This window comes from Aspergillus japonicus (assembly GCF_003184785.1).
Source record: "Aspergillus japonicus CBS 114.51 unplaced genomic scaffold BO86scaffold_59, whole genome shotgun sequence".
Lineage (NCBI taxonomy): Eukaryota > Fungi > Ascomycota > Eurotiomycetes > Eurotiales > Aspergillaceae > Aspergillus > Aspergillus japonicus.
In genome coordinates, this window is record NW_020291696.1 from 174926 (window position 1) to 197182 (window position 22257).

The following is a 22257-nucleotide window of genomic DNA, read 5'->3' on the forward strand; positions in this document are numbered from 1 at the left end:
AAGTGCACTGAGCATAAAGGAGGAAGACAGACAGCCCAATTTCCAAGATTGGGTTAGGATGGAATTCCTTGGTGGCACTATTAGTGACCTTAAAGAGACTCTAAGGGGGTACAAAGACACGATCGCTATGATCATCACCAGCATTAATAAGTAAGCCCCTACGTTGGAGAACAAACCATCTCCACGCAGAGCCATCTAACCTGTGGGTGCTTCAACCGCTGATGAAGGTGGCCACTACCATAAGGATCTACATCCCAACCGTAGACAATGTAAGCAATGTAATCGTCTCCACTCATTCAATCCCTATGACCTTAATATTAACGGGATGTAAACGTTTGGCTAACCAAGCCACCCCAAGTTACCTATTTGCCCTCGTAGCCAGAAGTCATCCAGTGAGTCAAAGTCGAGTTCAGTAGGTGGAATAATGTCGTCAAGAAAATTCGCTGACCCAGGGGACTGAGATAGGTGGTCGGCATTAACATAATTTTCCTGCGGCGGCGGCGTGGTTACCACCCTTGCCCCTGTAATACATTTGAATTATGAAAAGGCAGAAAGAAAAAGATTGAGAACCTACTTTTCATTGTTGTTATCTGGGAGACATGAGATTCTAAGCTGTGAAGCATCTGCATGCCTGTCTTAACTGAATATATCTGCCGTTTGAAGCGGTCAAGAATCGTCAGGCAATGGAGCCAAGACCTATTCAAAATGTTTTCATTGAAAGCTTCGCTCTTGAAAGGACACAGGCGAGCGGCAAGAAGGACCATGGCGCAAACAAATGTATCTAGGAGTATTAAGGATAAACAAGCCTTCAACACGGATATGGTCGCTTTACTCACAATGAACCTCGCGCCAACTTGCGTCTTCGGAAACTCTCCCAAGGCTCTCAAACATATGTTTGACAAGGGAATGGACCGTTGCAACACACAAAGAACAAGTCTTGACGGCAGAGCTCTCCTCAAGCGTCTCTTCCACCCCAGGCCGGTCTTCAAGATCCTTAAACTTGGTTCGAGCCGCTGCAGCTGACAGGAGAACTGGCCTAAGCACAAGTATCCTTACATATAAAAACCTACATAAGTATTAGCGTTGAATTTCCACCGGTAAAACAGCGATAACTTGGAGAGGGCGGTTGGACTGCAGATACCTGCTGCGGAAAATATAGCCTTGCCAGAGTGTACGTCTCAGAAGAGTATCAGTTGCATCTATGTGGCAAGTCGGTCGAAGATGAACCGGAAGTTCCACGGAAAGATCATCAAGCGTACGATTTAATGTTGAAACATGTTCGAGATGTGCACGGGACCACCAACGATGAGGATCTGGCTCAGCCTGGCGCTCAGTCGAAGAGGTATGATACAGCAAAATGAGGCTCTTGTTAAGAATCTCGAATAGCTTTATCGAATATACGAAAAATGCCATTTGAGACGTAGTGTGCGCTTGGTCGACCGGACCTTGACCGTCGCTGGCAGCAAGATTCTCGTCATCGGTCATTGACGGCAATCGAACATTGCCTTGTCCTGACGTCATGCTTGGTTGATTGAACGAGAGCGACAGAAGCCTAGGTACAGTGCATTAGCCACAATTTCTCCCAAGCGAAATCACGGAGGAAAGAAATATGACAAACCTGTCAATCATAACACAACTATGCCACACCCTGCACCTCATCTCCTGTTCCAATTGGGACCGAGGTATCTGCCCGTGATCCTCCAGGTGAAGCCCGAGGTACTGGGCATATCTGATAGCTAAGCCAACGACACTCCAGCACCTGCTCGCATATTTAGTGGATTGAAGGTAGATCCCGGTGAGTAGCAATAGTTGCACAGTTTCGAGCGAAGGTAGGTCGACTGCGTCTGCTGAATAATATTGCCTCGACTTCCGGTAGAAACGTTCTGCAAGGTCTTCCTGGTCGCCTCTCTTACAACCGAGGGCAAAAGCTATGTTCAGGATAGCTTGAGTAACTGGACTATCTATGCAAGAACCACGATGTGAGATATCGGCATCCGGGATCCAAAGTGACTCATATATCGAGACAAACGTTGGCTTGTGTAAGATCGGAAAGATCGGATGTACGTATGACCAAAAATGAAGCATCAAGGCGTCGGCTATCCGGCGCGTCGGCATTAAGAAAATACCCGGGCCATTGTTCGCAGAAGAATCATCCTGCGGCGTGGAAGTGCTTTTACCTGTCCGTGGGAGCGCCCGATCGGCCATTTCATCCATTCCGACTATGTGTGCAATCGATCGGAGAAAGGATGTAACAGAAGTACCTCCACCGTCACACAGACTTGCTTCTGGCGAAGGAACCATGACCAAAGCGTCAAGTCTGTTAAGTGGATCTTCAGATGGCCCTGCAACGCTCCTCTGTCTGTCCAATGCGCCGTTCGTCCGAGGACTCTGATGCAAGCGTGGTCCGGTGTAATCTAAATAACTTCGACCTTCACTGTTGAGCACTACCCAAGAAATACCGTGAGCTCCCCAAATCTCATTTTGATCTCGACAGCACAAAATGTCCTTTGCTCCGTATATAGACATACCTCCTGCTTCCGAATCGTACGGTGATCTGTCACCGTCTCGATCAGATGCTCTTGGATTTCCCGTCTCCAGTTCTTTCACCCGTTCCTCCAAAATGGCGACGTATCTGTCATATAATGTTTTGATGTTCAATATAGGCATTGCGCTTGATCGGATTGAAGTCTACGTTACCTCTGTGTTTTTAATGTCTCTTTCTCATATACACAGTGTTCGCTGACACCCTTGCTAGCACATGTTGAACATGATGGTTGATGCCCATCACATCGAGTTTTTGTTTGTCGGCATGGGTTACAGGCTAGCCTCACTTTTCGCCGCTTGCGTGGGAGGATGATTGAATGAGTCGGTGTCGGCCGCACAGTTTCCATATTCACGGCCATAGCCTGCGAGAGACGTTGTGGCTCAGGTGCCAAGTGGAAGCTGGACATTCCAAAGTACAGGAGGCTCTCTGTGTAATAGTTTGGCCTTCTGTCGAGTCTGAGGAATCCAAGACTGAAGAATGTGATGGGAAGAATGACGACGTTTTGCTAACAGCTCCACAGACCCCGCCACGGCATTCTCGGAGCGGAACGGATGATCTAGATTCCTCAGTGGGAACACACAAATATGGTGGAGGGGGGAAGGTGGGGAGAGGGTGGGGATCGTTATCCTGGGAACAACTGGATGTCCAAATCACCCATCCCATCATTCGCAGGAACCCTCGGTGGTCGAAAACAGGCGGTTCCTCTGCACCCAGCAGCGATTCAGTGCACACCACCGCTCAATAAATCGCAGGATTACCTGCAGTTGAAAAGGAGAAGATGCCGGCCTGTGGTCGGAATCCACATTTCATGAAAATACAGCCAATAGGAGGCTACGGGGAGATAATGTGTGATGCGCCACAAAAGAAAATTGGTTTGATCAGCGGGTTAGTAGTGTCATTCCAGGTTGTTCAAAAAACATATTGCACACCATACAGGCACAGATAAGATCTCAGAACCTTGATGCTTATTCTATCTCTGACTACTATGATTCATACAAGGCAAAGAGCATGCCGGGAACAAAACCGTGAGATCGGAAATAATTCCTGTGTAGAAACAAACTGATTAGATACCAATTGGACCTGACCGTGCATATATTATTTCCAGCATCTTATCCAATTAACTGGCATTCTTGTCGGATTTCACACGACTCGCCGCGTTCTACCGCCCACACAAATAGTGATTGATATGGTCTATGTTGTAAATCGTACTTCTGAAACAAAACAGTAACGCCGAAAGCCACAGGCAATGTATATTATGGACAAATGTATTCGATTTCTGGAGGTAAATCGAATCTTTCTAGTAGATCTTCCTATTTCCAGAGTAGAACTGCCTTCAATGCCTTACACCATCTTTGATATCCTGGAAGTCATATTCCCTGACTGGATAGGAGGACAAAATTCTCTCTAGAGAAAATTGCCCCTTTGCGTGTTGCTCGATAAGATAAGGTGGCATCTAAGAAGGATTAGCTGTGGCTGTATATAAGAGAGGAAATGTCCAATATACCTCAGCAGGAACGCTGTCACCTTCACAGCATCCGATGTACTGCCGTCCCATGACCAGGTGCGCAAAAATGTCCACCCCTGCACATTTCCCAGGTGTGGGGGCCCCTACAGTTGCAGCCTTTCCGCGCGTCCTAAGGCAATCCAAAGCTATTTCGACCACCTGAGGTACGCCGGCACAATCAACGGAGTAATCCACACCATTTGACCCGGAAAGGTTCTGAATCTGTGCAACGACATCCTCATCTGAACCAAGAATAGCATGAGTAGCACCTAGTTCTTTTGCCAATCCCAGCCGTCGATTGTGCAAGTCGACTGCAATGATCATGCCGGCCTCCCTCATTTTCGCCGCCATGACTGCACTCATACCTACTGAACCAACACCGAAAATGGCAACGGTTTTGCCGGGCTGCACATCCATGGTGTTTAGTATAGCCCCGGCTCCCGTCTGGACGCTGCAACCGTGTGGAGCAAAGACACTGAGCGGCGTGGTCCATGGAACCTTCACCACCGGGTTACCACTCACGATGGCATGACGAGCAAATGAACTCTGTCCGAAAAAGTTCCCATGTACCTCCGTTCCATCCGCTGTTGACAGACATAGACTCTGATCCATTCTTTGCTGCCCAAAGTTACGTTGAGCCCATTCCTGGTAGTACGCCGGGTGTCCAGAATCGCATTGTGGAGCAGTAATCAAAGCTAACAAGACTTTGTCCTGCCTCTGTTGGTGCTTAATGTTCCTTCCCACTTCCAAAACCACGCCACCGCCTACTCAGAATCCCAGTGGACGGTCCCAAACATATATGAGGGTGTTATCCTTACCTTCATGTCCAAATACACTCGGAAATCCTGCTGGCAGTGTTCCATTCATGCAAGCGAAGTCTATAGGACAGACTCCCGTGGCATGCATTTCGACCAGGGCTTCATCTGAGCGTAACGAGTCAGAAACAATGTTTTCCAACTTCGCCGAAGTGTTAACTTGTCTACTGTCTTTCTCCGTGTATGCAGGGGTCTGTATGTGGTCTCAATTTTGCAATTTTGTTGTTCCCAATCTCATCCGTTCAAGGCTTGAGTCTGGGTCGTCCCGTGCGGTGTGACGGCCGGTCAGATCAACTTGATTCCATTGATTTGGTGCTATCTTGACAAAATCTTAAGCATGAGGAGGAGAGGGAAAGAGGAAGGCAGCTACGAGTCCCCGCAGTGTTATCTTATCCGTATGGGTGCGGCAAACAAGGCAAACAGAACAAACAAGTCAAACCAGTCCTGACTTGGTGGCCCGAACGGAGTCCGTCCAGTTCGCCCTCACATGCGGAACAAATCAATTTCGAATCAACCTGCCGGGCAAGTATATCTCTCTGTAATTTCACACGCAACAAATGACAAAGCCGTCGACATCTTCAGGTCCGGTCGTGAAGAGCATCACATCAGCAAACATGCCCAGGAGATGGAGTTCCAGTACAAGCGCTTTGTCAAGGATCTCGGCTGCGATGGTGCAAGCGATGCACTCGAATGCCTGCGATCGAGTTTATCGTGATGCTTGGAGTGAATATTTTTAAAGACGATGCAGGTAAGGTATCCGTAGTCGAAGCTATTTCTCCTATGCTAAGATAGTACACGAGGGCTTTGGTACAGTGGTCTCCAAAAAGCCGTATGGCGATGGCGTTGTATTAGGAATCACATCTTGGAAATGTTTATTCATTTGCCAAAACCATATGTCAAGACCGTGAAACTAATCCAAGGAATTGAATTTAAGTAGAGTATTATCGGTACTTTGGGCCCTATCGATAAACATTGAAATAAATCAAACAACTCCACTAAGCTAGTATAAACATATACAACTATATTTATATAGGCCTATGTACCAGGGACATGGCGTAATGACAGACAAGAGGGATTTTCAGTTCATTCCCCCTCAGCCAATCGTGGAAACAACTTTAAAGCATTTCTTCTGTTGATCTTTGATAGTTGCTCCTGAGTCAGGGATGCTGAGTTCAACGCATTTGTAAAGAAGTCGATGGTTTTGTCGGGGCAATAGGGGTAATCACAGCCATAAAGAACACGGTCAGGATCCGCAAACTTCATCAAAAGCTCGATAGCTTGTGAGCTGCTTTGGGCAACCTCATAATAGAACTTCCGACAGTCACCAAGAAATTCCTCAAGAGTCATAGACGACAAGTTCGCATCAGAGAGTAGTACCCCGGGACGCATTGCGATGAAGGGGAGAGTGCCGCCGGAATGGCACAAGATAATTTTGCAGTTGGGGTTCTCCTGAACCCTCTTCGAAACAACAAGATCGACAGCACAACGTGTCGTCTCATGGGGGTACTCAATCATCGGCGCAGGTAAAAGTGGGTTGATCGTCCCAATGTCTACCCCTGTTGTGGGATGAATGAATACAACAGCATGACGTTTATTGAGCTCATCCCATAGGGGCCTGAAAATTCGGTGGCCAAGATAGTAGTTCCCGTCCCCATAACGGGTGAACAGTGTCACGCCGTCAGCATGCAAGACATCGAGCGCATACGAAAGCTCCGAAATGGCCCGGTCAAGATCTTCCAAGGGCGACGGAATAGACGCGAAGAATCCGTATTTCTGGGAATCTTGGTCTCGAAATTCCGCCGCCCATTCATTACACTGCCTGGCAATTCGAGCTGACTCCGGTCCCTTTACAACATCTGGGCCTGGCGCCGTGACAGAAAGAAAGGCTGTGCGGATACCCAGTTTCTGACAGATTGCCTTGTCACTTTCCGGAGACCAATTCGGAGTCTTCCAACCGGATGGATCACCTCCATTTGCTTTTAACGCTGCCTTTATATGAGCATTCCCACCGTGTATTTCACTCTTCAGGACTTTGGAAACTTACCTTCGGCGTACACTGGAGGCAAACAGTGATGGTGGACGTCAATTCGAGACATGGCAGCGATCTTGGGATATATTCGAGTGAATAATTCGTGATGGGAGAATCCAAAATTGTTGATTATATATCGCCTTTTAACCTGATGTCCGGTTAACTCGGATATGCATCTACCCGGTCGATCAATATACTAGTTTCACTAGATTTCTTGCATCCCCGCGGCATCCGATTGGCTGTAGGATCGCAGTACATCATCAGTACATCATCAGTACATGATGATTCATTCCTACCGGATCGATCCATTTGCTTATTTCGGAAAAAAAGCAGAATATCTTTGAGTCCCAAAAGGAGATCTTTGGATCGCGTAGTCTGAGCTACGGATCAGGCCGATTGTGAGTGTTGGGTGTCTGTTAAGGGGGCGTCGACAGGAGGGGGGCAGGGGTGGCGGCTGTTCGAAACGCATGGGTCTAGTGCTTATCTCCCCATGGCTGCTGATTGGCCATCGCGCCACACCTGTCCTTAAAACAAACTTCACGCACCCGAACGGACTGTTCGGAATAGTGAGGGCGGGGAAGCCTTTTTGACCAAAGTCCAGAAGTCCGCGATACTTCCGATTGGTAGAAGCATTTCCGACACCCATCCGTAGTATTCTCCAATGGGAAATCCTCGGTGATTTTCAAACCGAAAGATTGCTCTCTATATAACTCGCTCGTCTTCTGTCAACCCATTATTCCTTAGCTATTTATCATTCGCTCTCAAATATGCCGTTCCTCAATGTCTCTGGTGCAATATTACATTACACCACAAGCGGGAAAGGCCCTCTGTTACTGTTCATCCATGGCGCTGGTGGGCGTGGTGAAATGTTCCGCCCTGTTGCAGAACAGCTCGCTTCCTCGTTCACCGTCGTTACCTGGGACCGGAGGGGATATTCCAAAAGTACTCTTGAAGGCCCCCAGGATTTCACCAACCGGCTAGAGGTGGACGCCAGTGACGCAAGCCGACTCATTGAGCACATTTCCTCCGATAAATCAGCATTTGTGTTTGGAACATCCTCCGGAGCCATTGTTGCTCTGACTCTCTTGTCGCGATTTCCATATAATGTCCTGGGCTTGGTGGCCCACGAGCCTCCCTGCACAGATGTGCTGAATGCGGAGGACAGGCGAAAAGCCGCTGGATTCATCAACTTCACCTATGATCTGTACAGGGAAAAAGGTCCAACTGAAGCCCTGCAACTATTCTTATCAACCTTCTCAGTTGAGAGCGAGAGCGGGCATATGTTCAAGTGTATGGATATACGGCTCGATGCCGAGACTCGCGCCAACACGCTATTCTGGTTCGAATTTGAATTGAAACAATACACCAGCTCCTGCTTAGATGTTTCTACGTTGAAAAGATTTGCAACAAAGATCATCCCTGCTGCAGGAACTTTGTCTGGTGATGGTGCGTCGGTTGGACCCATTACTACACTATCAGCGATGTTGGGACAAGAGATTAAGCATCTACCGGGCGCTCATATTGGTTATATATGCCACCCCAACGAATTTGCTACCTCACTCAGCCAGATCCTGCAATAGGGATGACCTAGGATAGTCAGAATCAAAATGGATGCGACTTTTCCCCCAAATGTTGCTCTTAATTTCATCTGAGAAGTGGGAGGAGCTGAATTATATATTTCACTAGTACTTTCTGCCTAGTTCTAGATTAGGATTCTTGTCATGTCACGATGAAACTTTTCTTGAAAAATAGGCGCACTTGGGGATGTCTCCGTGTCTACGATTTGGAAGCAAGGAGGAGAACAGAGAAGTAAGTTTGATTTATGTAGGAAGGAAAGAGGGGAAGAGAGACCCTCACAGTATTTACAGGCCGAAGATGAAAGGGTAGTAAACAGCAAAGGCTGGTCCTGTAAACTGCCGTGGAAAAAATCCCCCGAATAGGAGGGAACCTACCCCAAGAAAATCAAGGAGCGGTTTACCAGCTCAACTACTATGTAGTGAATGAAATGAAGAAATGTCCTTCCACCTGCTTCATCCGGTGTCTAAGAATAGAGGAAGCAAGTCGGCTGATTCTTGACCTTTTCTGGAACCTGACATTGGGGTATATTTTGTTCTCCAGTGACCCCAAGGTGTTGTGGGCTTCCTTCAAAAATGTTTTGCTCTTCCAAGATTTTCACCAGTGCATTTCTAGGAGGGGATTTCTTCATCTGGGTGATTTCGCATAGTATAGGACGGAATAGCCAATCAGCCCAGCCTGGACGGATATCTCGAGAATTCCAGTCAGCGAGGCCTATTGCATGTCCGACAATGGCAATGCCGGTGTGTGGTCCATTGGATATGGTTCCTCGCTAAAGAGAATGCTCTTGATGGCCTGTCAACCTATCTTCCCAGTAACCTTGGACTGTAATGCGCAAATGCTGTTTTACATTGTATCAATTGATCTTTTTGGTTGGTAAAATGGAACGCTAACGCATGCGCAGGCCCTTATACGTTAAAGTGCTAGTGTTGAGACTGCTATTTCTCTCTGCTGCGGCTGCTCCAATGCAGCTGAAGACATCGGCGGCGAGGCTTAGATGAAAGAGACATTTGATGAGGCAACTGCCAGGTGCTGTTCTTTATGTATCACCACTACCTCGTCAAGCACATGTCAGAAAACCTCGACACTGTGTCCAAAGATGCAAGCGGGGTAGAGCTTTATTGTGAGTCTTGAAGTCAAGATCATCTCTAATATTGGTAATTCTACTTTAAAAGGTTCCGGGTAGATAAAAGTCGGATTCCACGAACGCAGTGGTGTGAGATGAAGGCAGCCTATTGTCTATAGTGAAAGGGAAGGGTGGTAGGTGATTTTATGGTGGAGCCTGCCTCGGTAATGCCATAATTAAGTAAGTATGTATAGGTATTAGTGGGAAACTGTAGGAATGAAGTGCAGCTTGATCTTTGAATGCGGGATGCCGAAGTGCGGGGGTGCCGATGGGTGGAGATGCGGGGATTTGGAAGGCTAGTCTGCCTGTATGTGGAGGATGTCTGTCCCTGTCTCACACCCCGCTAGGCCCCTCCGTTGTGGGGGAGGTGGGAGCTTGGGCAGTGAATACTTGGTGGATTAACACACTGGCTATTTAAACTCGCAAGATCCCCGTGTAAATACTGATAACGCGGAACTTACATCCTCATATTGAGCTATACTTATGGCGAACGGAGCTACGCTTATCCTCTGCCCCCTCTTACTTTGTTGCTGGGTGGCTTGGAAACTTGTGGACCTGGCTCGCTCTACCCGTCGGCCCGTATCGTTTCCCCCTGGGCCCCGAACCCTGCCATTCCTAGGTCATTATATCTGACCTGAACCTGGTTATAAGCCGCGCTAAATGATCGATGGAAGGCAATTTACACCAAATACCGGCCCGGAAGGCATTCTTGAAGTATAAATGTGACACAGATCAACGTTCATCATCCGCCGCTGACTTTTTTTGTAGATTCCAGGAGTGGTCACGAGTTTACGGTCCAATTATCTCACTGAAGCCCGTTGCCTACACGATGCACCGACCTTCAAACCTTGTGATCCTAAACAAAGCAAAAGACGTGAAAGAGTGAGTAGCACTGGCAGTTGCTTGTTCTACGCTGGGAATGCCGACCGTGGCTTTATAGATTATTTGACAGACGAGGCGCAATATATTCAAGCCGGCCACCAAACCACATAGGCAACGAGATCATTACACGTGATAATGTACACTTACTCCTCCTCATGCCCTATGGACAAAAATGGCGCAACCAGCGGAAAATTATCAGGCTCTTCTCAGCATTACGGCGGTGCGCGCTCTCACACCATTGCAGGAAGCCGAGGCTACATTGACTGTGTATCAACTCGCACAATCTCCAAAGCGTTACTACGATCATATTCGGAGGTACTCCACTGCCGTCATACTGTCTTCTGTTTTTTGGTATTCGTTGGCCTGGGTTCAACCACCCCAGTACCACCCGCCTCTACCATGTCCAGGATAATTCAGCGCCATCCTAGAGACAGATGTGGGCGGCGACGCCCCGGGGCGCTGGCACGTGCTCACGGCCCAGTCCTATGCGGACGTGGACGCGCTGATTGTCGCAGTCGATGTCGCGGACCCGATTACCCTGAACGAGCTGCGGGAGGAACTGGGGCGAGTGGTGCGCGGGCGACGCGTGCAGGGACGGACCGAGCCTTTCCCTGTCGCGAAACAGGGGATTCCGTGGCTGGTCCTCGTGGTGTTCAAGGGGGAGGTAATGGTGAGTCTTGATAGAAAAAAGACTTTCGCAATTCTGAGTGGGTTTGCGGGGAACTTTATGGGGAATAAAGTTGGCTGATTTGGTCATCTGCTGGTCTAAATAAAAGGATGAAAAGATTGCTCGAGAGCAGGTCGCAGCTCTGCGTTTGAATGAGCTAAGCATCGACTGGGTACGTCAAGTTCTCCCTTGATATGATGCTTCTCGTTCGGATGGCTGTTGGAAAACTACTAATTCGCTTCGACAGGTCTTCCACCCCGTCGCGGCGGGTAATGGAAAAGATACCAAGCAGTCTGTTTCCTGGCTGACGAAGAGACCAGAGGAAGATACGAAGTATGCTGGGAAGGAGAAAATCTGGCCACTGTGCGTGATCCGTGTTGGCCAATTTTATACCCTGAGGTAAACAAGGAGCTACTGATCGAGGAATGCGGGCTGAGAGATGAGCCTGCGGTTCTGTGTAGTCACTGAGCCATACACTATTGTCTGAGTTATGCTCTCAATGATATCGCTCCCGAGATTGGTTTCCTACTGGACTGCATCTTCATCTGCTGAGAGGACTAATCATGCTGTTCTTATTGATGCTCTAACTGTTTTCAAACTTCTCATTCATGGCTGATTCCCGGGTATGGGACGATTGAGCAGCTAGCTAACGAGGAGATCAACTCTTGGTTCTACTCGCAATGGACTTCCAGGGAGGTTTTCGAGCCGAGCCACCCTTCTGCGCTGGACTCCACCGCCCTATTTAAGCCGTTCATGGGTGAAACCATAAGCATGGGCGTGCTAGGCATGTGGTCTCTAATTATGGTGCTGGCGGATGACGACAACAATCCTCCAATCCTGGAGGCCGTGTAGACAGCAACGGAGGATCAGCAGGGATGAATAGAGAGGAGGGGCTTGTTCTTCCTGCGTCATGTACAAATTATATGTATAGGTTAAGCTATAAATTCGGAAAGCGTTCAGTCATCCTCCCAGAAAACCAAACACCTGAACTCAATGCTCTCCCTAGCCTCTGTATTTTGTGACCCGGGATCCTCAAATGACGAATGCACCGCAACCATCGGCTCCGTGATGTTGGAATCATAGATCTTCATCAGAAGCACATCCTCCACCCCCATCTCAGACAAATAGTACCACCGCTGCCTCTCACTGTACTTGAGCATTGCAATCTCCCACCCGACCGTGGTCCTCAGCGTGCCGGTTTGCTTCTTGGCTCGAGTATTGGCCGAGTAATCCATGCGGATTGGGAGGAGGTCGCCTTCTTGTAAGGTACTCCCATCACAGACGGCGAGGGGGTCGCGGGTGATCGTCTTCAATGGACGCCAGACATTGATGATCGCCCACCGTGTCCGAGAGAGCCGGGCGGCTTCTTCCTCGGGGAGCTTCTCGTACAGATAACTCTTCGCACCGGACGGGGTGTGGTCAAGGTGGGCCGCTCGCGCGGGGCCTGGCGTCCCCGTGTATTCGCTGTTGACATCGGTAAGGGAGGACCTGATGGTGTGGGAGACGACTTGGACGCAGGTTGGAGGTGAGTGGATGCTGCCGGGTCTGTTTAGAGCTCATCGCCAGACAGTATTTTAAGGCCATTGTGGGAGGCCTGGTGCTTACCTGGTCTGCAGGAGCCTGGCTATCTCCGGATAGATCTGTGATTTTAGAATCGTGGGATCTGAGATCGGAATGTGCACGCTCCGGTGGGTAGTATAGCAGAAGCCATTTTTTGATAAGTTAAACTCGTGCTCGCGGCCACGAGCGTCATGGACCGTTACTGTCCGTTTATCGTTGGCGTTGGTGTAAAAGTCTGCCGTTCCTGTCATGGACCGGATCGATAGGTTGGATGGGATAAAGTTAATGGTCGTTTCGACATCTTTGGGCATCCTTGCTGCCTCTATTCTTCTGCTCGTTTCTCTACTCGTTCTTGGGGTTATGATACTCGTGAATGCACCCGAGAAAGCCGAGGGTATAAACAAGATTACTTTGATGTTGGATAGGTAGTCAATGTTTCCGCCAGCCACCTATCTCCACAGCATCTCACGCGACCTTTGAATCACACGCAGACAAGGCTCGAAACGAGACTTTATGATTCTGTAGATGAAAACAGGATTTCTTCTTCTCCCAAGGACCGACCCACTGCGATCTTCTCACCTCAACATCTGACGTGGCATGCACACCGCAATTCTCAGCTGCGGGGATGGCAAGCCAATGCTGAGTCCCAGCATTGCATCACTTCTGTTTGACCAACTTTCCTACTACTCAGTACTCAGTAACAGGGTCTCAGATGAAGAAAGACCTTTATCCAGTATAGGTAGAGTGTCAACGCCTGATTACTTAACATTCCTCTGCTGGAGCAGTAGACCAATCGTATTAGGGAATAGGAAAATGCTCCTATAAGGATCGACTGACGGAGAATTCATTCCCTGAATACGCGAGAGTGGGTATGACTGCCATTAGGTTCCAAGTGGCAATGAAGATGCTGATCAGAGCTTAAATAGTGGTGGCGTGGAGGTATCGGCGTTCGTTTATGCAACACTTCTGCGTCACATCCATGATATCGCCGAGATCGTCACCTTCCGGCCCGCGAAGAGCCTCGTACAGAGGACTGTATCCGGAGACAAGGCATTAATCGATCGATCGATCGATCGATCTTCATCTTCTAATTAGTCACACCTACCAAGAAACATGATCCGATTCGTGAAACCATTCCATGTTAGTAAGATTGGAGAAAAGATTCCAGGATGCCGGAAATAACTAACAGCGTGGGTCAGATGTATCGAGCTACAACCTTTCTCAAGTGGTTTCCTAATGCAACCTACTGTATGTCAGAGTGTTTGACGTGTTCATAAAACTCTGTTAAGAGTTTGGTGTACTTAAGCTTGACAATACTCAATTGGTGAATACCATGATCTCGACCACCAGGTGCTGGAAGGGGTGGAACCCGGCAAAGGGTCCTTCGCACCAACTCCCCGCAAGTCACTAAATCTTTGTAGATAGAATTGTGGAGTATTTTGCATCACGTCACACCGCTGCAGAGATGATCATTGCCTATTTATTGAAATAGGGGTAGTTGTAGAAGAACTGGAATCGTTGGAAGACAGTCCATATGACCTCATTATAGATGCTGCTGTGGCCGGCATATAATAAGACCTTTCTATTCATTCTCACTCGGGGAACTCTGCCACTCTCTCCCTGTATATGAAGCCTAATTTGACTAACACATTGTTACAAGATCGGCGAAATGACCATCAATGATGAAGCCACGCCCTCCAGCCCAACCATTTTTGTGGATCTGGGTGGGACCTTCGTGCATGCTCCAGCCGACTATGCGTTGAAAACCGGCGACACGACTGTTCCGCTCGGGCGAGTTCTCTCTTCCTCGATCTGGATGGAGTACGAGGTCGGCAAGCTCACCGAACAAGAATGCTTTACCCAGGCAGCAGCTCTCTTTGGCTGTGACGCGAAGGATCTGGAAGCCGTGGTCCGCGAACTCCGGGCCACTCTCACCTACGACCCGCGAATGCTTTCAGTGTTCAAGACCCTGAAGCAAACGCCCAGGGTCAAAGTGGTGCTTATCACGACCATCTCCGAGGGAGAGTATCGGGCCCTGCGTGAACGGTGGGACGAGGCGTTCTGGAGTACATTCGATCACGTTTTCCCCTCCTGGGAAGTCGGCGTCCGCAAGCCCAGCCTACGCTTCTACCGCCATGTCCTGCGGGCCACACGGTCGTCGCCGCATCGAAGCTTGGTGGTTGACGACCGACCGGAGAACGTGCTCGCAGCCATGTCGCTGGGGATACGCGGGCAGGTCGGTACGAACGGCATCTCCCGAGTGCTTGGGAACTTTGTAGGGGACCCCGTTGCGCGCGGGCTTGCATTCCTCCGGCAACATGCGGGCAAGCTGTACTCGACCACCGAGGATGGTGACTCGATCGAAGAGAATTATGCCCAGCTGCTTGTCCTGGAGGCGTTGAATGATTGGTACTGTACTATACCTCCCCAACAAGTTTCAAATTCCTGACTGTCGTGTTGTCCATCAGGTCTCTGGTCGATCTACAGCGCGCCCCCGGATTGTGGAATTTCTTCTCGGGCAGGCCAAAATACACAAGCCAGAAACACCCCGATGACTTTGATACGACGTCTCTGGCCTTAGTCGCAATGGAGTATGAGCCCGAGGCCGCGCATCCAATCCTGGATGAAATGCTGAAGCATGTTGATGAAGACGGACTGGTCCCTGTAAGCTTTGAACCTCTGGTAATTTCGTGGTGCCCCGAAAGCCAGACTAATCGGAGGATGAACCAGATCTACTTTGACAAATCTCGACCCCGAGTCGATGCGATCATCGCCCTCAACACCCTCGTTGCGTTCGGCAAATACGGGCGTGGCAACGAGCTCCCCGAAACGCTGAACTGGATCGAGCAGATCCTGCGCCACAGAGCATACATCCACGGCACACGTTACTACCCGAGCCCGGAGTGGTTTCTGTACTACATGAGTCGGCTGTTAACGCATTCGAGGGACCCGGGTTTGAAGGCAAGATTGGAAGCGCCGCTGAAATCGCGCCTCGTCGAACGGATTGGGGCCGCGGGGGATGCCTTCTGTCTGGGGATGCGGTTGCTGGCGTGTCATTCCCTGGGCATCCAGAACCACCCAGACACGGAAAGGCTGGCCAGCATGCAGCAGGAAGACGGCGGGTGGGAGCCATCGGCAATGTACATTTTTCCGACGGACAAGAAGACCGTCGGGAATCGGGGGACGACAACGGCCCTCGCTGTTAAGGCGCTCCAGGGGGCGTAATAGAATTGGCAGTTGGGCCTTAATTGAAGAATGAGGTGTACATACACGGTTGAAGTGATGTAGGTTAGTGTCATTGGAGGTCACTGGGTACATATGTTGATACTGCAATGCACCAATCATGTTACAGTGTCTCTACGTAGATACGATTACTCGGTATGACTGTTGTGTAACCGGGATGATTGTATTCCCCTTCTTGAAGTATATCTGCCCTTGCTTACCCATCTAAAGCAGCCTTATCTGCGCGCTTACCTGTGCAGCACCTACTTGCCGGGAGATCTATACATTTCTCACTTCCCGAGCCCGGTCAAGCAGCCACCAATGCATGTACCGTTTCGGTGAATCACAATCCGGTATAAATAGGTACCAATCCTTTTCTTTGTAAGGCGCCATGCAGTTCGTGCATCTGATAGCTTCGTAATATTTTGGATAGAATCCACTGTATTTCCAATCGATAAGCCCACTTATGGTCCACTCATTGTTCTCATAATTTACGGCAATGTTTTCTGGACGAAGGTCACCATGCGTAAAGACTATTGCAGGCGAGGGTAATTGGGTGGCAAGGGAGAGCTGACGAAGCACTTCAACAAAAGACCTCTCCACCAGGCCGATCGCTGTTGAAGAGAAAATCCTCAAAATCATCGACAGTTAAAATGGTTTTGATACTCCGACGAAGATGCCTCCGAATGTCTTTACAGCCTTCGCCCCTAACCCCTCCAAAGGGTTTGCCGGTTTCCATACAGCAAAGACCTCAAGTCATTCATAATCGGGGTAAGTTGTTCCTTAATCAAGCCTTTTTGGACTGTTGTTAGAGATGGCCACACCTCAGCCAATGTAGTCGAATATAAGTGGGTTATAAATATGAGCGAAACATCATTCAATCGAATAGAACAAGAGGTTTGGGTGCGGCTATGTTCGGGTTATGCTGGTGAAGATAGGCTAGTGTGGTGTATTCAGTTGTATCGTCCAGGTTTCGCACGGCCTTCAGAATGATGTTGTGACCACAGCTCAAGACCATTTTCTGACGGGCAAAGGGTCCCTTCCAGACAACCTTGCTTGAGCCGATGACATCAACCAGCCGCTGCGCAAGGCATTGCGATTGCATCTCGGTCGAATTGCACATCCCAAGCAGATCTTGAAGTGTGTCGGAGAGTGGAAAAATGATCTCAGCCGAGGCGGACGAGCGGATCAAAGCGCGGATGTCGTCTTCTCCGTAGCTCTTCATCGCAGTCGCATTCTCTAGATTCCAAGAAAAGCAAAATAATACTACTAGAGACTGAGTTGCTTACACAAGAAACTACTTACCAATCTGGACATCCTGTCGCATTTCATGCAGACGATCAGAATACCTCAAGGGCCATTTCGTAGTTAGGTCAATCTCCGGATCTTTTTCGATGGCCGTTTGAAGCTTGATCAAGGTGCGTGCATTGAATTTCGCGGCGTTTGAAATGCTAATACGAGCCATGACCAGCTACCGTTCTAGCAAGGCGATCAGGTTCGTCTACAGAAAGGAACTGTATATGATGGTGGTAGTCTCCCAGTGAGAGATGCGAAAAGACGCAGTGGGTCGAAGATGCGGCAAGGTAAGCAAGGAAGCCAAAATCTGGAGGATCTCTGATAGCTCCGAGCATGTGACTACGGCATCTGCTCCCATCTCGGCGCTGTCGACAATTTTGGGGCAAAAGGTAGATACTCACCTTGACACCTGACTCTGCCATGTTGCTTCCTGTCATCTGGGATCAGAAATCAGAAACAAAGTAAGAGAAGGGTGAAGTTGGAAAGCAGAGAGAAGGAGTGGAAGACAAGAAAGAATTGGATGTTATGCCCTCGAACGGGGGGCGGTGCATGTTGCCTCAGCTCTCAAGAGTTGCGCTAGTTGTGCCATCAAGGCTTACGTTGGGCTAAAGAGGGCTGGAGAGGGCTGGAGAAGGCTGGAGAGAGCCAGTCACAATCCGCTAGATACTGTGCAGTCTAGCATCGAATCCCTGTTCGGGAGGTTGCGTTCTTAGCAGAGATAAGCTTCTGCCCGTGTTCGGTCGGTGTCTCCGTAATAGGGCATTTGGCCACCCGGATGGCCGTCGGAGAAGCGGTCTGATAGAGAGCGTCATGACATTTACCAATTAGAGCTTCGTTGTTGTTCCTTGATCAGTACCCCTGTGAGCTTCTCGCGAGGGATTGGATGCTAGTCAATACTTAGGGCTAGATGTTAGGCGCCGGACTCGACTGGAAGAAACCTGTAGCCTGAAGTAGTCTCAGCTCAGCGAGCACACAGGGGATGCCGGGTCAGCTCACATTTCTGACTGTTTCGAGGCTTTTTTTGCCGAGTGGGGGCCAGTTTACTAGATAGACCCACCCGTTGCTTAAGCCACTTAGGGTATATTCGCTAAGAGACCCGTTGGTTCGGTGAAATTGTCCTTTGTTGCTTTGATGCTCTTGTTCGGGACTCTCGTATCGCCCCTATCTGTTTTTTCTTTTGCATTGTCTGCGGATATGAGACCACATCGTTGTCGAAGATCCCGATATATGCAAGCCTTGACCAGTAAATTCGGCTTCCTTCAATTTTCCGACGTGTTGATTGTCCCTTGCAGGCTTTAGTACCTTTTTGCCTTGTTGGCGTTATATGGCACGGTCCGAGAGACTCCTGAAAGAAAACTCGTTTATTGCTAGTTCTGTTGCATTCACAAGGGCGCTAGACATTTATTGTCAACAGGGTTGAGTCAGTCGCAAGCACAACTGGCTTGAATTGCAGGGCCTCGTGCTGGAACCTTTATGCGACCGATAGTCGTGTTATCTAAGGCTCGAGAAGGCTATGGTCAGACGCTCATCATAAGGGGAGTCATCGTGCTGATGATTGAGCTCCTGGGCCTGGGTTGGGCCTCGGATCTTGTCATTCCGGGGAAACAGAGTCCCCTCCTCGGCAAGACAGTGTCCAGGGCGGCTGTAGTAGCGCTGAACAATGCCATATAACCCTTGACAAGTGAGACTAGTAGACTTAGTGGTATCTTTCTTTGTCTTACCCGTAGCATAATAATGTCATTTCCCCAAAACCTCTTTGTCCTAGAGGTCCGTTGGATCTGTTCCCATTACTCTTTTCTAGAGTGGTTCTTTATTACCGACATTGGCTGTTTGTCTTGAGGGTATATCTTCCAATTATGCGAATCATTGACTTTTGTGCTATATCGAGCATTACTGGGCTATAAAGCTTATGTTATAAAAAGCTTTGCTCAAAGCTGTTATGTCTGGTTCCATAGCCCATGATTCATTGCATTCCCATAGCACGCCCGAAGTATACATCGGCTGAAGTCTCCGCGATAAAACGACTTCCCGCCGTCTAAGAGCAGCAATTCATGGTGAAGTTACAGTATCCAGATACGACACATGCCTTCCAAGTTGACCGAAATATACGTGAGAGTTCACGGACGGAATATCCTAGTTTCTATTGTTGAGGAAACGGATGAATCCGAGCCTCAGGCGGATGTAGTGGAGCCAGACAGGAAGCCCGAGCCCGCTGTGAGTGTAGGGATAGTTGTGGACGCGGAAGGGGCCGTGGATCTGGATATAACCAGAAGCGTAGAGGCGGACATCAGCGTTGACAGGTCTGTGGGTGATTGGTTATCTATCTATATCAGTATACTTGGTCGGTGTGACCACTGTAGAAGCAGACAAGAATGAAATGTCTCTTACTATCAGCCGTTTTCCTTTTCTGTTTTTCTCTTTTCAGGCTTTGATGTACCGGTGTTCTCAGAATTATGAATTTTTAAACCTCTCCCCCCCCAACGGCTTTTGCTCTGCGTACTGTGCTATTAGTTGCTTCTGTGGCTTATGTGCTGATAAGGGAGAGGATTTCGTGGTTTCTGTACCCACGGCAGAGGTAAACATCTTGTCGTGCCACTAGTATTGTTCATTGATGTGCAAAGCTAAGGTGCCTTACTTCTGCTGCGCGACATATAGTTGAACAATCTGGTTAACAGCTGTAAATTCACTGGTAGATATTGTCAAATATCGACACCCTCGACTATTACTTGATCGGGGCCACGGGTAAAGCTGCAAGTTGAGGATACAAGAACTTTGAGGCAGCGTCCCCGATCGTTTCCCTGCACACGGACAAATGCAAGAGTATTCCTGGCTGAGCCAAGCTGAGCACGAAGCTATCATTCCCGAGAAGTTGATAGATTGACTATCCCTAAACACAAGATCGTCCTATGGCCGAACCTCCTCTCTAGGCTATGGCCGTGTCGCTCCATTCATCGTCATTCCCCTGGCTCATGCGGCAAAGCTCTTCATACTCTTCTCGCGTGACACTCGGGGGTGTATACTTCAATTCTAACCCCAAAACCCGCAGCTCCTGCTCCAGTCGTGTGATTCGGTCCCATGGATACTCCTCCGGGTTGGTGGGCAGGAAATGATGCGGGTCGGGGTCAAAGTCGAGCTGGATCGTCCGCAGCGCCGGCGGAGCGGCGGCGACAATAAATCCGGCCATTTTACGCAGCCAGTCCTCTTCCCGTTCCCCGAAATCTTCGCACGTCACCTCATAAAAGGATAGGTTCCAGACGAACGTGTGCACAGCTGGACTCAAAAGTCGCTCGGCTATCGTGGAGGGAGGAGCGAACCCGTGGCCAGAAGAGCATGATCGTGTCTGCGATTCGGGACAGGAGACCGTGCGCCAGCGCGCCGCGTGAAACTCGGCGGCGAGTGGGGAATGCCCAAGAATTATACGTCGTAGCACGTGCGGATGCGCCTTCAACCAGCCGTTGATTATGTTTACGTCGACGATTGCTTCCGCGGCCATCTTAGTCGCGTATCCCGACCCAAATGCGATGCAAAAGTCGACCGGGTGGCTGGGGACCGGACGTGGCTGACGAGGCCCAATCACATCACTCTGTACCAGCTCGGGCTAGGAGGTATCGAGATCAGCCTGATTGCTCTTTTGTCCTTTCTCTCGCATAGATACTAGCAAGGTAGAAAGTAGAGTGCTGCGGGGAGAAGGGGGGTAGGGAGTGGTAGATCGAGATGGAAAAGGACCAGACAAGGAAAGGGAAGAAAAAACCTGTAGTGCAACAGCACACTTGCGCGCCCTCTTGATAATCGCTTTGAAAACTTTCGTACCAGTGCCCGGTAATGTTTGTAGCTCCCCGTACCCCTGTAGCTGACAGTCGAAGCGACAATCAAACCCATAGACGGGCGAATCCGGTTCCGTTGCCAACTCGATCCGTCTCAGGGCGGGGAGCTTCCGGAGAGCATATTTAAGAATTTCCCATCGACTGAGGTCAATTATCTGCCCCGATACAGCCTCAGTCCGTGAGTATATCCTGTCTTTTGGCGCGAGGAATGCCACGCCCCAGATCTTCAGGGTGCGGACCGCGCGACACCAAGTGAGGACGTCGGCTGCCGCTGTGTAGTCGTCTATTGTGATATATTCAGCGGGGTATATGGGTCTAAGGTCCAGGACTAAAGACCGAACGAGTAAGGCCAAGGCCTGGTTCGACTGCAGAGCCCGGTGCAGGCATATGACTCGTAATTGGCAGGGAAAAGAAAGCTTGAGGTCGTGATACTGAATGGGAAGGGAGAGGCGGTAGAATCGCTGGCAGGTGAGGAGGATGGCGGTGGGGATGTGTCGCGAGTCTTGCACGCAGATCGAGAAGATCTGGCTGAGAATCTCGGGCGGCAGATCGAGAATTGATATTTGGGACATCTCAGTCATTGAACTTGGAGTGTTAATGGGTGTATAGGTATCGGGGCGCATGGAGATGGTGGATTCCAGGCTATCTAGGAGGCCCGGGGAACTGGAAATAATACCTCATTGTATATCAAGACAGCGGCCGGAGCGGTGAACTGTCCTCAACCAGTCACAGGAGGCAAGGGACTCCAACAACTCCAGGCTACAGTAGGAGGTACCTACCATAGGTAGCCTGGAGAGAAATGTGCTCTCCAGGCTCCACCAGGCTCCGGACTCTCGATCTTTCAAGCGTTCCAACAGTCGTTGTTGGACCTGGCTAGTAGCCCAGGCCATGAGATGCCGGATTGACAAGACTGTATTCGTACAACGCTTAGTATAAGTAGTTACAGCAAAGAAAATATGTATCAATAACAATTCAATAGCCACCAAAAGCCCCATCTCAACAAAGCATATACAGCCGGCCCCTCCTGCCTGGAAGCTATTCCACTTTTCAGCATGCACTCCACTCCAGCTCCAGTAAGAAGAGCATAGATAGTGGCGTGAGACTTGAGCTCCAGCTCTATGCTGCCTGCGTGAGGAGCATCACCACATCATTCCCCATATCTTGGTCCGTAAATTCTTTTCCTCCTTTGCATACAAGTACCTGATTTCTATA

The 22257-nt window shown here is 49.4% G+C and overlaps 10 protein-coding genes across 10 annotated transcripts; 3 read left to right on the forward strand and 7 right to left on the reverse strand.

Moving 5' to 3' along the window:
• Positions 1-35: 35 nt before the first annotated feature.
• BO86DRAFT_368945 (uncharacterized protein) lies at positions 36-3274 on the reverse strand. Its single transcript, XM_025670224.1, has 6 exons — positions 2698-3274; positions 1619-2632; positions 1142-1552; positions 837-1066; positions 575-781; positions 36-521 (listed from the first exon to the last, which is right to left on the reverse strand). The coding sequence occupies exons 1-6, from the start codon at positions 2949-2951 to the stop codon at positions 340-342; spliced, it is 2298 nt and encodes a 765-aa protein (XP_025524252.1). The 5' UTR covers positions 2952-3274; the 3' UTR covers positions 36-339.
• Positions 3275-3878: 604 nt separating this feature from the next.
• BO86DRAFT_450411 (NAD(P)-dependent alcohol dehydrogenase) lies at positions 3879-5440 on the reverse strand (the record flags this gene model as incomplete). Its single annotated transcript, XM_025676792.1, has 4 exons — positions 3879-3998; positions 4050-4813; positions 4868-5031; positions 5415-5440. 4 exons carry the CDS (start codon positions 5438-5440, stop codon positions 3879-3881), a joined length of 1074 nt encoding a protein of 357 aa, XP_025524253.1.
• A 374-nt stretch (positions 5441-5814) lies between these two features.
• On the reverse strand, positions 5815-6971 carry BO86DRAFT_438547 (amidohydrolase family protein). The gene is made up of 2 exons (XM_025676124.1): positions 6909-6971; positions 5815-6849 (listed from the first exon to the last, which is right to left on the reverse strand). The coding sequence occupies exons 1-2, from the start codon at positions 6958-6960 to the stop codon at positions 5948-5950; spliced, it is 954 nt and encodes a 317-aa protein (XP_025524254.1). The 5' UTR covers positions 6961-6971; the 3' UTR covers positions 5815-5947.
• A 689-nt stretch (positions 6972-7660) lies between these two features.
• On the forward strand, positions 7661-8473 carry BO86DRAFT_321092 (alpha/beta fold hydrolase; the record flags this gene model as incomplete). The annotated part of the gene is made up of 1 exon (XM_025668328.1): positions 7661-8473. The coding sequence occupies one exon, from the start codon at positions 7661-7663 to the stop codon at positions 8471-8473; it is 813 nt and encodes a 270-aa protein (XP_025524255.1).
• A 2175-nt stretch (positions 8474-10648) lies between these two features.
• BO86DRAFT_402904 (uncharacterized protein) lies at positions 10649-11995 on the forward strand (the record flags this gene model as incomplete). The annotated part of the gene is made up of 5 exons (XM_025673896.1): positions 10649-10791; positions 10894-11146; positions 11253-11315; positions 11391-11476; positions 11836-11995. 5 exons carry the CDS (start codon positions 10649-10651, stop codon positions 11993-11995), a joined length of 705 nt encoding a protein of 234 aa, XP_025524256.1.
• Positions 11996-12039: 44 nt separating this feature from the next.
• On the reverse strand, positions 12040-13014 carry BO86DRAFT_438551 (uncharacterized protein; the record flags this gene model as incomplete). The annotated part of the gene is made up of 2 exons (XM_025676125.1): positions 12040-12679; positions 12749-13014. The coding sequence occupies 2 exons, from the start codon at positions 13012-13014 to the stop codon at positions 12100-12102; spliced, it is 846 nt and encodes a 281-aa protein (XP_025524257.1). The 3' UTR covers positions 12040-12099.
• A 1358-nt stretch (positions 13015-14372) lies between these two features.
• On the forward strand, positions 14373-16015 carry BO86DRAFT_438558 (HAD family hydrolase; the record flags this gene model as incomplete). Its single annotated transcript, XM_025676126.1, has 3 exons — positions 14373-15112; positions 15172-15367; positions 15434-16015. 3 exons carry the CDS (start codon positions 14373-14375, stop codon positions 15926-15928), a joined length of 1431 nt encoding a protein of 476 aa, XP_025524258.1. The 3' UTR covers positions 15929-16015.
• A 189-nt stretch (positions 16016-16204) lies between these two features.
• BO86DRAFT_421692 (uncharacterized protein) lies at positions 16205-17150 on the reverse strand (the record flags this gene model as incomplete). The annotated part of the gene is made up of 3 exons (XM_025675295.1): positions 16205-16556; positions 16667-16749; positions 16818-17150. 3 exons carry the CDS (start codon positions 17148-17150, stop codon positions 16205-16207), a joined length of 768 nt encoding a protein of 255 aa, XP_025524259.1.
• A 44-nt stretch (positions 17151-17194) lies between these two features.
• On the reverse strand, positions 17195-17419 carry BO86DRAFT_368947 (uncharacterized protein). Its single transcript, XM_025670225.1, has one exon. The coding sequence runs from the start codon at positions 17388-17390 to the stop codon at positions 17223-17225; it is 168 nt and encodes a 55-aa protein (XP_025524260.1). The 5' UTR covers positions 17391-17419; the 3' UTR covers positions 17195-17222.
• A 2725-nt stretch (positions 17420-20144) lies between these two features.
• On the reverse strand, positions 20145-21617 carry BO86DRAFT_402908 (uncharacterized protein; the record flags this gene model as incomplete). The annotated part of the gene is made up of 2 exons (XM_025673897.1): positions 20145-20819; positions 20973-21617. The coding sequence occupies 2 exons, from the start codon at positions 21615-21617 to the stop codon at positions 20145-20147; spliced, it is 1320 nt and encodes a 439-aa protein (XP_025524261.1).
• Between the last annotated feature and the right edge of the window lie 640 nt (positions 21618-22257).

Excerpts from the sequence above, each read along its gene's own strand:
- BO86DRAFT_368945 (XM_025670224.1), bottom strand. The coding sequence starts at position 2,951 with ATGTCCAGCTTCCACTTGGCACCTGAGCCACAACGTCTCTCGCAGGCT. Across the intron at positions 2,633-2,697 it reads GAGACATTAAAAACACAGAG|ATACGTCGCCATTTTGGAGG; the intron begins GTAACGTAGACT and ends ATTATATGACAG. Across the intron at positions 1,553-1,618 it reads AGTTGTGTTATGATTGACAG|GCTTCTGTCGCTCTCGTTCA; the intron begins GTTTGTCATATT and ends CACTGTACCTAG.
- BO86DRAFT_368947 (XM_025670225.1), bottom strand. The coding sequence starts at position 17,390 with ATGGCTCGTATTAGCATTTCAAACGCCGCGAAATTCAATGCACGCACC.
- BO86DRAFT_438547 (XM_025676124.1), bottom strand. The coding sequence starts at position 6,960 with ATGTCTCGAATTGACGTCCACCATCACTGTTTGCCTCCAGTGTACGCC. Across the intron at positions 6,850-6,908 it reads GCCTCCAGTGTACGCCGAAG|CGTTAAAAGCAAATGGAGGT; the intron begins GTAAGTTTCCAA and ends ATATAAAGGCAG.